General features: G+C 38.5%; 1 protein-coding gene and 1 long non-coding RNA gene across 2 annotated transcripts; one reads left to right on the top strand and one right to left on the bottom strand.

Moving 5' to 3' along the window:
• Window positions 1-236: 236 nt before the first annotated feature.
• Window positions 237-7,095, bottom strand: LOC121729231. Its single transcript, XR_006035940.1, has 3 exons — window positions 7,085-7,095; window positions 664-932; window positions 237-253 (listed from the first exon to the last, which is right to left on the bottom strand). It is a non-coding gene; the product is annotated as an uncharacterized LOC121729231 (long non-coding RNA).
• LOC121729222 (gustatory receptor for sugar taste 64e-like) lies at window positions 1,926-14,280 on the top strand. Its single transcript, XM_042117657.1, has 11 exons — window positions 1,926-2,020; window positions 2,246-2,399; window positions 2,668-2,786; window positions 2,917-3,096; window positions 3,339-3,484; window positions 3,593-3,715; window positions 12,535-12,689; window positions 12,813-12,869; window positions 13,227-13,398; window positions 13,576-13,665; window positions 14,156-14,280. The coding sequence occupies exons 1-11, from the start codon at window positions 1,978-1,980 to the stop codon at window positions 14,258-14,260; spliced, it is 1,344 nt and encodes a 447-aa protein (XP_041973591.1). The 5' UTR covers window positions 1,926-1,977; the 3' UTR covers window positions 14,261-14,280.
• The last annotated feature ends 826 nt before the right edge of the window (window positions 14,281-15,106 follow it).

Genomic DNA, 15,106 nt, shown 5'->3' with positions numbered 1-15,106 from the left:
AAGTTTAAATGTGGATAGAAAATTATTTAAAATAGTAATCAAAAACCTTTTGTACTCATTCACTTAATCATTTATTAAACATTGTTATGAAATTAACATATAAGATAATTTTTCTTAATAAGTATTGAAAATAAAGTATTTTTCAAAATAAGGCACATTTCCCCAGTACTCAGCCGTCACAACCCAGTTCTCGGCCAAATAGCTACCAGTAGTCAGCCTTTCCTTAGATAGGCCTCGAAAGAGACCTATGGAACTGAAACAAATAAACAATGCATGTCTGGTCTCTGACAATGCCAAAAAACTAAAGAAATTACTTGGTAGGTAGGTGCTTCATAAATAAATGAATAAATTAAGCAGCATAAGTTACTGGCGACTGAACACTGGGTATACCTCACCAGTACTCAGCCGTGGTTCGACCGTATCTAGTTAGGCGGCCGACTACTGGTTTTTATATGGAATTATGTATGACCAGTACTCAGCCGGGGGTGGCCGAACACTAGATAATATACAAGAAACGCATACCCAGTAGTCAGCCACCTCATTATTTAAATAACTATAAAGAAACTGTTCTATAACTCATTTGATTTAGACGTAAAAAATGTAATAACAATATATTTTAATAAAACATGACACAAAAGTTAAGAAGAAATCACAATAACTCACCTTTTTGTCGGGCACTTCCCACTAAGAAAATTTTGGCGCGCAAGCCGCATCTTGGCTCGACTAGTGACAACGTCGAATTGGAATCAGATTACCATTTCTTGCAGCCACTTAGCGTCATTGTGACGTTCTGAACTGAACAATAAGAAGGCCAAGCTTTTTTAAAAGTAACTTGATTGGTTAATTTGCAATAGAACGCTATTTCTATAGGTTTTTAGCTGGAAAAGGCTGACTACTGGTGTGGGGCTGACTACTGGCGCCCTTACCCTACACTAGGAAAAAATAAAACTATATTATAATTATACTAGTTGATGCCCGCAACTCCGTTCCATCGAAGTTCGTTTATCACGTGGGAAACGTAAAAATTTTCCGGAATACAAACTATCATAATATTATGTCCTTTAACGGGACTCAAAGTGTGTCCACACCAAATTTCAGCAAAATCAGTTCAGCGGTTTGGACGTGAAGAAGTAACAGACAGACAGGCAGACATACAGAAAGACAGACACACTTTCGCAATTAAAATATTAGTATGGATATGGAAGTATTGATTTATTGTATTATATTTCGATGGGATATCAGTTGTATTGTACACAATTAGTATCTAGTAATAATTACAAATAAACGATGTTTGTCAGCTCTGCTCGCGTGTTACTAATGAGATAATTATTCACACAAACAACAAACTGATAGTAAATATTCACGTGTATTGTAATTTGTAATGTGGTTAACGTAAACTATACTGACAAAAACATATTTAACAACGAAATGACGACGCTGCACTTTCAGATAAAAATAATTCCAACTTTGCAAAAGAGTCCAAGAACTTCCGGACAATGCCTTTACATCGTAACGACTTTCTTATAAAAGAGTCGAGTCGCATTCGCAAGACTTATGAGAAAAGTTACACCACATAAAATGTATAATTGCAGAAAAAATCGCTGGATAACAAAATAGTGATTTAAAATCTAATTCGAATAATGAAAATAGTTTACCGATTAATAAAAGTGGTCCCTTAAATTTGATGTAGGTATATTATTAAGGTGTCAGTGGACAAGCAAATAGAATATCAATAAATCATAGATAAGTATCGGTGGTCAAATAGTGGTTCACAACACGCACATTGTTTCAATGATTTAATATCCCTAAAACATATTCGTTGAATAAAAGAAGACGATGAAAGTTTCGTGAGAATAAAATTACAAAATAAAAAATCTAATTTTTAAATAGGAAAAGAAATATTTAAAGATAAAAATAAAGCTGATGTTCCTGCTAAAGAACTCGAGGAGCATAATAAGAAAGATAAGAAAGAGGACCATGAGACAGAAATATATAAAACATTTCTCTATACCAACCAGAAGTAAGTATACGGAATGAATCCTGATAGTAATTAGAATTATTAAAAGAAATACTTTTTAAATATAATATTTTGCCAGTTTTGCCTACTTTATTTGCTAAATCATTTATTGACATTTTCAAATATTTTGTAAATCAAATTCTAAAAAATCATCAAGCTGCATGAACTCTTCTAGAGTTAAGGGGTAAAATAATTTCAAATACACTTTTTTATGAACACAAATTATAGTTTTTGTTTCAGAAAACAAGGTAAACGTTAGTGATCCAAAATCTCAGTCTGTAGGACTCTTCCAACAATCAATGAGATTGACGTTGATGATTGGGCAGGTTTTCTCCCTGCTACCAGTTAATGGAGTATTCAGTAGAAACAATAAAAAAGTTACGTAAGTAGTATTAGGATTACCTAAACTTAACCTAACTTATAAGCAGACAAATTAATTATTTAACAAGAGTTAACAAGGGTTCTCTCTTGGTTTACATTGTGTACAATGTAAACCAAGAGAGACATACAGAATATAACACAGCACAAAAATTAAAGATGTCATTAGAAGATATGCGAGCAAAAATAATTTAAATCACTTTAAAACGCTTTAGCTCAATTAATTGATAAACATTACATCCAAGAAGCTCATTCTTATTAAACCATGGCAGATTTACCTGGCGATCATGGAAATGTTTGTACATATTGGTATCGTTACTTGGTCAGATGTTCATTACAATAATGTGCATATATAGAGTATTCATAACGAAAACGAACCTGAACGGCAAAAGTAAGTGCTTTTAATTTTTATGTAAAGGTTTTTAATTAAAATGTTTCTTTCTGAATAAAAAAATGAGGAAAGTACAGAAATTTAAAGAGAAGGAAATAACAAAACATTAACATGAGCGTGTATATTACAGCATCTGTCATTTTTTACGCCACAACCTGTATAACCATGGTACTATTTTTGAGAATAGCCAGACGATGGCCAAAACTTGTGTATCACATTAGCAGAACAGAAGATCATGATTATGATTATGATAGCAGGCTGATTTATAAGTGTAACGTTACTTGTGCTGTTATTCTTAGTTTATCGATATGTAAGTAGAAAGTTATTACTTTACTAAAACAATAATTACTAAAAAGTGAATTCTGTTGATTATGGTTTATCTTATGACTCAAGTCAGGCCACAAAAATTATTACGATTAATTAGTACTTGTACATTATTTGGTTCAGTTCTTGAAATTATGTCAATTATTATTATTTTTATGGAGTTAGATTTAGTTTTAAAAAAATTGTTACTTCACAGAAACATTTTAGTAAATCGTAAATAATTTACAGTAGAACACATTTTATCTCTTCAATCGTCTCTCGCTGATATTCTGACGTGCAGTCCAGACATTGGATACGAAAGATTCGTAAAGTACATTTACCCTTGGATCTTCAATTTCATCCCCTATTCCCCTGTTCTTGGAGGTTTCATAGAGGTAATAAAATATAATATTCATTTATATTAATTTTAAATTCCTTTTCTACTTTAGTCAAAAATATTATTAAAGTTATTTCAACCTTCCAAATTTTCTCATCTTTTTAAGGTCCTTCACTTACAATCAACGTTCGTTTGGAATTTCTCGGATCTGTTTGTAATTTGTATGAGCTACTACCTCACTTCTAGATTAGAAAGTGTCAACAGAAAACTGCTGGCTGCCAAAGGAAAAGTATAATATTTTGTTAATTGTTGAATGCGCTAATCACCACCTGAAAGTGGAATATACAATTTTATACATTTTATGTTTTTGTTTATGAAAGTCGTAATTAGTCATTATAATAATATTATCTTGTGGATATAGATGTATATGCTTTAACACTAGAAAGACCGGAGCGGTCAAATGACCGCATTTTCGTTTTTAATTTGCGATATTTTTGTTACCGTTGCGTGAAATTCGTTTTCCTCTCGTGACATTTAATAATTTTCGATTGTTTAAATTGTGATAACGTGTTTTTAATGACTACTCAATAATTATAAGTTTTAAATAACAACCTACCTAGAAAGACCGCAGCGGTCAATTGACCGCTTGAATGAAATTTCTAAAGAAGGTGGGTTTTTCTAGCAAGTTTTATTTTTCTTTCAATTTTTTAGTATCATTATTTATTTATTTATTTATTTATTTAATATTGGAAAACCAACAGCTTACAATTTTACTTAAATAGTTAAATTATAGATAAAACAAGAAGCCAATGACAGGTTTTCACCATTAACAAAGATAATCTAGCAAACAAACATGATTTTTTAACACAACAAACAAAATTTTGTGTAACTATAATTATATACTAAGGTTACAAAGTACAATGATGTTTAAGAGAATATAATATAGAATAGAACAGTAATTATAAATCAATAGAAAATATTAATCGAAGAAGTTAAGGTTCAGTTTGTCTCTTGCATTCTTGGTCCGCAATGTATAAGGATCGAAAGAGTTACAGACATTATTAAATTCAATGCTAGCTCGCACTAGACAGGAGTTACGTCTATAGTTAGAATTATAATATGGGATAGCTAGTGGTGGATTAAATCTACGTGGTCTAGTTGGTACATAAAAGTTTACTTTGCTGAGAAGGTCAGGACAGTCAATTTCGTTGTTAATTAATTTTAGAATGAATATGAAATCAGAAATGTACCGACGATTAAACAAAGTTTGAATGTGAAATTTTTTACAAAGGGTAAGGTAGTTATCTGAATTATAGTATATTTTAAGTCTGTAGCATAGGTATCTCATAAATCGCCTTTGTATATTCTCGATCCGTGTAATATATTTATCATAGCACGGGTTCCATACCTGACAGGCATATTCTAAATGGGGTCTGACGTAGGTGCAATACAGAATTTTGAGGGTTATGAGTATGGTTTGAGGGTATTATGTTTTGTTTGTGTATTGTATTTGAAATTTGATTTAAAATTTATAAGAAACTTGACTGAAATAGACTTGTCAATGACTCATAAGAAAATAGTGGGATAAATATTTTTATTTACATAAATGGTCTAAAATTTCACATTTTTATATATAAAAATAATGGTAATATATTTACAAATATAGTATGTGCACAAATAAAACCTTTTGCTTTGCCTGTTTTGATATTGTAACGTATTTCAAGTTTTTTGCCTAATCAAACCGTTTTTTGAAAATTATCAACGTTACTACAAAAATCTGTGTCAATTTTCCAAAATATTGTTGCCTGAGTTGACCTAACACAGCCAGTGTTTATTAGTAGTTCAAATTTCAATAAAATATTTATGCGGAGTTAATTTTATTTTTTGTTTTACCTATACAAACGAAGCAAATAACATAATAAAGGTTGCGAATTATAGTTCTATGAAAATATAATAAAAATTGTTATATTTATGCTAATTTTAAGTATATTTCATTTCTAAAGCATATTTTTTGTACTTTTTTACCTATAGTGATAAAAGATTTTTATATTGTGACCAAAAATACGACACGAAAAAATAATAGTGTTACGTGCTAGGGTTCGGGGATTTGGAGAGAAAGACCTGGTGACTCTCTTGAAGACTTTATTAACACTGCACTAAACACTAGGTCACAACACTTAGCACTAAGTCCAAACACAAATCACTAGGTCCAATCACTAAGCACTATCACTGTCCTAGGTCGTAGCCAAGTCGCAGGTTTCACTGGTTCACTCACTATTGATCACTTGTGTTCACTCCGAAATCGCCTTGATGATCGCTTAGATTAAACTGACTTGCCGGGCGTGCCTGCGGCTCTTTTTATATGGCGAGACGAATTCCAGAAATTTCCCGATTTCACGTAAACAAGTAAACAACCGTGGGAAATTTCTAGTAGGCTCGGAATGTGCCACAATAAAACTGCCGTCCTTGCGATAGTGCAGTAGGTTGAATTTAATTTAGACCTTATGGACTCAGTCATAAGGTCTAAATTCAAACACGCTAACAAATAAAGGGTAAACACGTAAACAAACATTGGACCTTTTTAGAAGGTTCGAGTATGTACTTGCGCACCACGTGTCCGTATACCATGTACCGTAACACTACTCCCCTCTTAGAGATGCTCGTCCCGAGCATCATTGTTACTGCCATGGTATCGCGCCAGACGGTCTATGTGTACCACTTTGAATGTCCCTCTTGGTTGCTTTTGAATCCTGTAAGTCACATCATTCAATCGGGTAACCACTTTGTATGGGCCGTCCCACTTGGTCTGCAACTTTGGAGATTTGCCTTTTCGGCGAGTTGGGTTATGCAGCCACACCAGTGACCCTTCTTCGAAGCCGCTTGTATTCGATTTCCGGTCGTATCTGGTCTTCATGTTCTCACTTGACTGTAACCCATTTTCCCGAACCATGGCGTGTATATAGCGCATCTTTTCCCTTAAATCGCAGACATAATCTGGTACGGTCTTTGGTTCTTCCGGTGATCCTCCTGTCAAAAGGTCTACTGGTACTCGTAGTTCTCTACCGTAATTGACATACGCCGGGGTAGCTTTTATGCTCTCATGCTCGGCGGTACGGTACGACAGAAGGAAGAGTGGTATATACTTGTCCCAGTCCTTTTGTTTGTCATCTACCAATTTCGCCAAATGCCTCTCAAGGGTCTGGTTAAATCTCTCAACCATTCCATCAGACTGTGGATGGTACGCGGTGGTCCTCGTTTTATGCATTCCCAAAATTCTGCACACTTCCTGGAAGACCTGCGATTCGAAATTCCTGCCCTGATCGGAATGGATTTCTAGAGGCACACCAAAGCGAGATATTACTTCTTCGACTAGCTTAGAAGCAACTGTTGTAGCTTCCTGGTTTGGTATGGCGAACACTTCTGGCCATTTGGTGAAGTAATCCATGACAACCATAAAATACTTGTTTCCTGATTCCGTTACAGGAAATGGCCCAGCTACGTCAACTGCGATTCGTTCCCACGGTGCGCCAACGTTATACAAGCGCAGGCTCCCACGGCTTCTTGTCTGTGGTCCCTTCACTGCAGCGCAAGTAGTACATTTGCGGCACCAATCCTGTACATCGTCTCGACAATGCAACCAGTAGAATCGTTCTCGCACTTTTGTTAACGTCCTCTTTACTCCTAGATGACCTCCTGATACGCCATCATGCATTTCACGGAGAACATCCGGTACTCTCGTACTTGGGACAACTATCTGAAGATGGAACTCTCTGCCGTTGGTCTTCTCCCATTTCCGGTAGAGTATTCCGTTTTGAAGTATCAGACTGTCCCATTGCGCCCAGTACGCCTTAGTGACAGCGCCAGTGGGTGCAACCTCACTCCAGATTGGTTTTTCATCACCCCGTTTCTTCCATGTGATGATATGCCGAAGGTCGTCATCTGTTTCTTGAGCCTCCCTCATAGCATCATTCTCCCATGGGCCCAAAGGACTTGTTTTCGTTAACTTTAATGTTACTTCATTAGATTCCTGCTTAACACAATGTTTGCAGCCTTCCGAACACGGCCTTCGCGAAAGTGCGTCGGCATTCCCATGTGCCTTTCCGCTGCGGTGTTCCGTCTTGAAGTCATACTCCTGGAGTTGTTCAATCCATCGAGCTACTTGGCCTTCTGGGTTCTTGAATTGTAGTAGCCACTTCAAGGCTGCGTGATCAGTTCGCAGTAAAAAGTGTCTGCCGATGAGGTACTTACTGAAATGTTGTAGCGTCTTTACGACAGCCAAGAGTTCTCTTCTTGTCACACAGTAGTTTCTCTCTGGCTTAGATAAAGATTTGCTGAAATATGCAATTACAACTTCTCTTTCACCCTGTTTTTGAGATAACACCCCTCCAATGGCCGTGTTGCTTGCGTCCGTGTCGACTATAAACTGACCTTCAGGTTGTGGATACCCCAGGATTGGTGTTTCACACAGATGTTTCTTTAGTTTCTGAAAAGAATCTTCGGAAGTCTCGTCCCAAATAAACTGTCGTTTATCTTCTGTCAGCCGATGTAATGGCTTGGCTATCTCTGAGAATCCCTTAACAAAACGCCTGTAGTAGGAGCATAGGCCGAGAAATGCCCGCACTTCGGTTTTGTTCTTAGGGGTTGGCCAATTTTGGACTGCTTCTAGTTTCTCCGGGTCCGTCTGAATTCCATCACTGGAGATAACATGGCCGAGATAGTTCACCTTACTCCTGAATAAACGACACTTTTTCGGATTCAACTTTAACTTGGCCCCCTCTATTTTGGCGAAAACTCGTTCTAAATTTCGCAAATGGTCTTCGAAGTCGCGGCCAACAATGATGACGTCGTCCAAGTAGACTAAGCAAGCCTCTCCAACTAAGCCTGCCAGTACACACTCCATGAGTCGCTCAAATGTGGCAGGTGCGTTGCACAATCCAAAGGGCATGACGTTAAACTGCCATAAACCTTTACCGGTGGAGAAAGCTGTCTTCTCTTTGTCTTTTGGATGAATTTCCACCTGCCAGTATCCAGATTTCAGGTCCAGGGTCGAGAACCATTTCATGCCACTCAAGGTATCCAGAGTGTCGTCAATTCGAGGTAATGGATAACTGTCCTTCTTGGTGACATCATTGAGACGTCTGTAGTCCACACAAAATCTTGTACTGCCATCTTTCTTCTTCACTAATACAACCGGTGAGCACCACGGACTTGCAGACGGTTCAATGATCTTATGCCTTCTCATGTCCTCCAAAAGGCCTTCAACTTCTTTTTCCTTTGCAATGGGTATCCGTCTTGCTCGTTGACGAATTGGGTTCTCGCTTCCGGTATCTATCCTGTGCTGAACCATCGACGTTCTTCCAAGGTCGCCTTCCTGACTGGAGAAGATATTCGCGTGGCGTTGTAAAAACTTCTTAGCTTTCATGCCCTGCGAATAAGTCAGATTACTCTTGCAGTCATCGAGTAGTTCAGTCACTATTCCATAGTTGCTGGTGTTTGCTGAGTCTGAGCCTGTGATCGAACTACACTTTCTCATCCAGACAACTTCCTCGCACTTTCCAATGACGTCACCTTTGTTCAAGCAGATCTCGCGATCAGCAAGATTCAAAACCCTGACCACAGCGTTACTGCTTCCACTAACAAGGGTTCTCGCCGTCATCAGTTTTTGCGCTGATGTCTTGGTAGGTGTGTCTTCGATCAACACGCATCTATTCAACTTCTTCTTTCCAGCTGGCGGTAGTTTCACCAGCACCCGAGCTTCCGCACGTCCAGGTATTATGACTTTCTTTACACATTCAACTTTCCCGCAGGCGCCTCCAAGGATGAAAATTTCTTCTTCACCACACTTGAAAACTCCGTCAGCGACATTAATTCTACAGTTGTGCTTCTTCACGAAATCCAAACCCAAGATGCAATCATCCATAATCTCAGCCACGATAACGTCATGAGGGTATGAGGATCCCCCTACATTAATCGTAACTGACATTTCTCCCAGGACGGGTATTGGCTGACCGGAGGCAGTAAGGAGCCGACAGTTAATTCTCCTCTTGTGCCTTCTTGCGGTTTTTACCAGATTTGGGTTCACTATCGTTCTAGAGGCTCCTGTGTCTAGAGTCATTTTGCAATCCGTCCTGTTAATAGTCCCCTGAATCACAAGACTGTTCCTGCTGCATGCTTGGGAGATAACAGTTATCGGGGCTTCCTCCGTGTCAGCCAGCACTCGCCCCTTAGTCCTGGCTTTTATTCGTTTCCCTGATCCCGGGCAGGGAACGAGGCCCCTTGCTTTTGCAGCTCCTCCATTTGTTCCAGACGTTCCTCGAGCATTTTCATCCTTGCCATTTGGGTCTCTTTCTGCGGGCAGTTAAGCTGAAGATGGCCCCTCTCGCCGCACTTGTAGCACATGGCTCCAGAACTTCTCTTCGTAGGAGCCTTAACCTCCTTGACTTCCTCAGAGACCTCGCGGATCTTATATGTCTGCCGTATGTCACGCCGAACAGCCTCGACCTCTAAAGCATGCGCCAATGCTTCCTTAAGCGAGGTGTGGTGACGTAGCCTCACTGCAGCTCTGACCTCTAGGTCCCTGATTCCGTCGACAAATGCTTGCACAATGTTCGTGTCGATCATCTTGGAATCGGCTCCTGGGTGTGCCTTCTTGACCAGTTTTTCTATTTCCAACGCCCATTGTTGTAGGCCTTCTCCTGGGCGTTGGACTCTGTCACGCAGTTGGGCACGGAACACGTGCTCCAGGTGTCGCTCCCCGTATCTGGATTCAAGTGCCTCCATCAGGTCTTTAAACCCATTTCCTGTATGCGCTTCTAGGACCGACAAAGCTTGTCCTCTGAGCGCAACTGTGAGAGCGGTCAGGCATTGTTCATCATTCCATCCGTTGGCAGAAGCAACCGTCTGGAATTGCTGACGATAAGCGTTCCAAGAAGTAGTACCGTCGTATGGTGGCACTTTAACTCTTGGTCCTTGTACCACTACGGAAGTTCCACTAGACGTCGCGATTCCTGTGGTTTCCACGCGCACTTTCCACTTCTGTAGTTCTGTGAGGCCAGTTTTCACATTTTCCATATCCACTCCTAACCCCGTAACTCGTTCGTCCATTACGTCGACATCTTTTCGAAGCTTAACCACCGTGTCACTGACATCCTTTATAGCTCCAAGCGCTTTTTCTTGGAGGTCTTTTTGTTGCTCTTGTGATTCTCGAATCGCTCTGATTTCAGCACCGAGCTTGCGTTCTTGTGACTCTTGTAAAGCGCCGAGCTTGCGGTCTTGTGACTCTTGTAAAGCGCCGAACTTGCGGTCTTGTGATTCTTGCAGAGCCTGAATTAACTCAATTAGGCTTTGTAATTGGGGAGCCACTTGAGGGGCCGCAGAAGCTACGGGCGATGCATGGTGGCTGGAGCCAGTAGGCAGGGGTTGAGCAGACGGAGCTCGGTGGGCGGAGCTAGTGGGCGTGGCCTGAGTGGGCGTGGCCTGGTGGGCGGAGCCAGCGGGCGTGGCCATGCTCAAAGTGGGCGGAGCCTGAGGGGCGTGGCCAGTGGGCGTGTCCCGGTGGGCGGAGCCAGTGGGCGTGGCTTCAGCCAAAGTGGGCGGCGCCTGGTGGGCGTGGCCAGTGGGCGGAGCCATGTGGGCGGGGCCAGTGGGTGGGGCCTGTCCCTCAGTGGGCGGAGCTTGGTCCCCAGTGGATGTGGCCTCCGCAACTCCTCTCTCGGAGTCAATGGCAGCAGCTCGCTGCGCCCTTGTCCTGACACTCCCCTTGAAGTCCTCTCTCGGAGTCAATGGCATCTCCAAATCGCACTTCTGACACCAGTTGTTACGTGCTAGGGTTCGGGGATTTGGAGAGAAAGACCTGGTGACTCTCTTGAAGACTTTATTAACACTGCACTAAACACTAGGTCACAACACTTAGCACTAAGTCCAAACACAAATCACTAGGTCCAATCACTAAGCACTATCACTGTCCTAGGTCGTAGCCAAGTCGCAGGTTTCACTGGTTCACTCACTATTGATCACTTGTGTTCACTCCGAAATCGCCTTGATGATCGCTTAGATTAAACTGACTTGCCGGGCGTGCCTGCGGCTCTTTTTATATGGCGAGACGAATTCCAGAAATTTCCCGATTTCACGTAAACAAGTAAACAACCGTGGGAAATTTCTAGTAGGCTCGGAATGTGCCACAATAAAACTGCCGTCCTTGCGATAGTGCAGTAGGTTGAATTTAATTTAGACCTTATGGACTCAGTCATAAGGTCTAAATTCAAACACGCTAACAAATAAAGGGTAAACACGTAAACAAACATTGGACCTTTTTAGAAGGTTCGAGTATGTACTTGCGCACCACGTGTCCGTATACCATGTACCGTAACAATAGTTTTGTCCTCCAATAGGGTATTTTCGTCAAGATGTTCATGCCTTCTAGACGTGAATTACTGTACATAAGAGTTACTTTACCATTCTATTACTAAAATGAGAAAATATAAAATCTGAAAAAAAACGGTGTTTTATGCTCAAATACAGGAACAAAACCAATCAATCTTGTAAAGTCATTATAATGTCATTATATTAGTAGCAGGTCTATAAAATGCTTTTTTAAATAATTTTCTTGAATATTTGTTCTATAATTTAATTTAGTTACATTTATAAATAATTACATGATCAATAAAATGCAAAAGCAAAATAGTAAGACACACAAAAAAATGTAAAAACATATGATGGGTCATTTGACCGCTCTTGGTCTTTCTAGGAAGTTCAGAATTCCGGTCTTTCTAGTGATAAAATACTTAAATGCATGAGGTGGACCTACTTTCACGTTGTTTGGCAGGGTTCCGTCAAGATCAGCAACTAGACTAAGGCCCCGGGTTTCACCACTTTCTGATAAAGTGCCGAATAGGCTTTTTTGACAGATTCCCCATACTTCATTTGTCAATTTAAGTGGTGGATAGCCTATTCGGCACTTATCAGGAAGTGGTGAATCAGGCCCTAAACAACGTAAGTTCGCTATCTGCTTTTTATTTGCTATCTAATTGTTTCATCGCTAAATTCTGTAAAATCATCTTTTACGAGTACCTATTCGTTACAGTTATTATAATGTTTTATGCATTGCAGTTTCTTCCCGAATCATTTTGGCGCACAGCTCGTGAGGACTTCGCAAGAGTAGTCCAGTTGGTCCGAGAAGTTGATGACGTCATCAACGGCGTTATATTTATTTGTTTCGCTAACAACCTCTTCTTCATCTGCTTACAACTCTTCAATACATTGGCGTAAATATTTTGCAATTTATTCCACTATATTTTTTCAAAATAAAATTACTGATCAATTTTATTTTCATAATAATTTATCATAATATTAGTTTAATTTAATTAATAGTACTCTTCTATTTTCAGTGGTGGAATAACAGATACACCTACATGTAATGGGGCATCGTTTAGCCACGTCAAACGGTATCTCCTCCTGAACTATCTATATCCAGATCTATATCCATATCACTATATCCAGATTATTATTAGATGGTGTAGTATATTGTGTTGAATGTAGTAGTGAATCCTCTACATTCTACACATATGACACCATCTTTAAGAATCTTTACTACACGTCCACTGCAATACGTCGCGGTTACCAAATCTTTATTTTTTTTAATATTTTACAACCTCTTTTTCTTAAACTTTATACAACTCATCAATTTAATTTCATACCATATGTTACAATATTATTATACTATGTAGTGTCTACTTTGGGTCCTGCACTACGCGCAGCCTGTCTTTCAAATCCCCTATATTTTATCAGTATCTACTTTTTAGGTCAACTGTATTGCTGGGGGGTTACGAATCTGCTGTATACTTTGTCTTCTCGTTACTATATCTATTGGCCCGTTCTATAGCCATGTCGCTGATAGTGTCCTACGTACATAGTGCTTCGTTGGTGCCAGCCATAGTACTGTACGATGTCCCATCACCAGTGTATTGCGTAGAGGTATTTGACTTACTTTCCTATTTATTATTATAAGTGTAACAAAAAGTTGTTTTCAAATTAGGCAGAGATAGTTAATAATTTTAAAATTAAAGTTGCGATTATTTTAAATTCAAAATAATTACTTAAATGTTTTGCGATTAAGATTAATACAATTAATAATAATTACAAATATTTTAGGTTCAGAGGTTCTTAGATCAAGTGAACGGCGAGAAAATAGCTCTGACTGGGCTTAAATTCTTCAGTGTGACGCGGGGCCTACTATTAAAAGTAGATATCTACTTCACTTAAAAAAGGATCTGTTAAAAAATTTAAATCAAAATATCAATTCGGGTCTACTGTTATAGTTTGCTTTTCTTATAAACTTTACAATCATAATATAAAATGTATTACATAATTTTATAAACTACTTTAGATGTTGCCTACAAATATATGTTTACGCAGAATTTCATTTATCTTATACAGTGTGTTAGTGTAAGCACCATTATCAAAATCAAAAAAATCCGTCTTCATACCCATACAAAATATTGTCGATCATTGTCGGGCATAATATTGTATGGGTATGAAAGTGGTTTTTTTTTGAGTTCCCAGCATTGTCCTCATAGAAAAAGTGGTTCATTTTGTCGGGCTCATTTGATGATTTCAAGGATAACGGTGTTTATAATAAAAGAAGAAGAAGAAGGATAACGGTGTTTACACTAACACACTGTATATTAGACTCTCTAGACTGTCTAGTTATTGTTATTGTTAATTTGTGCAGGTAGCTGGCACTATAGTGACGTATGAGCTGGTGATGCTGCAGTTCAACTCGTCAACGATACACGCTGAAGAACCGACGTTTGCGCCATCAACCGGAAATTACTAGTATTACTGGGCACATTTCACAATATAATAATATATAATAAAATAATTGTTACGCAACGTTTTTTCTTTTCATCTTTTATTAATAAAAAAAACCCTGTTTACCTTCGTCACACCACGCGTGAAATTTGATGTGCGCAGACATAGTGAAGACCACCGGAAATTACAAAAGTAACTTTTTACACCTTCAAATTCAAGGTTCCTGTACGATATTATAATTTAAACATATTATAACGTCGGGGATGACGTCGCGGCCACAACAAGTTTTTGAATAAAGACCAGCAAAAAGATTTGTTACATAAGTATCGATTTTAACCAGTGGAGTTCAAGACGAACTGACCAAACTTTTTGTGACACAGATATTTTATTTGGCCGAGACAGCAGCTGAGATGCCTATGAATTCCTTATAATAAACATAATATAATTATTTCGAGCGTTTAAATATTATGTTTATTTCAATAGCTATTACAAGTCTGGTTATCTTTATCTGGCTTATTAGAAATCTTATGACAGACAAATACACAGAATCTATAAGGATGCTTATTAGAAGTCAAGGGGAATTTTCGATTACGAATAAGAAACAAAAAGAATATTTCTACCTTCACCTTTCTTCTCCCTTCTTGGAAGCCGGTTTAAAATATTTTTTTAAGCATTGCAAGTTAAACAACCTAAGTAGTGCAATTTTAAATCAATCAAATACTATAAAACCGGCCAAGGGTTCCGCATCAGCAATAAGGTTTATTTCTATGAAATTAAAAGGTTTTTGATTTATTTTTATATTTCAGTTGATTTAATGAAAGTTAAATAATTAAGGTTTACCATTTATGACGTATAAAAAAAAATACTTGCT

The sequence above is a fragment of the Aricia agestis genome, chromosome 8, assembly GCF_905147365.1.
Source record: "Aricia agestis chromosome 8, ilAriAges1.1, whole genome shotgun sequence".
NCBI lineage: Eukaryota > Metazoa > Arthropoda > Insecta > Lepidoptera > Lycaenidae > Aricia > Aricia agestis.
This window is presented reverse-complemented; position numbering and strand designations above follow the sequence as displayed.

Excerpts from the sequence above, each read along its gene's own strand:
- LOC121729222 (XM_042117657.1), top strand. The coding sequence starts at position 1,978 with ATGAGACAGAAATATATAAAACATTTCTCTATACCAACCAGAA. Across the intron at positions 2,400-2,667 it reads AGAAACAATAAAAAAGTTAC|ATTTACCTGGCGATCATGGA; the intron begins GTAAGTAGTATT and ends AAACCATGGCAG. Across the intron at positions 3,485-3,592 it reads TTCTTGGAGGTTTCATAGAG|GTCCTTCACTTACAATCAAC; the intron begins GTAATAAAATAT and ends CATCTTTTTAAG.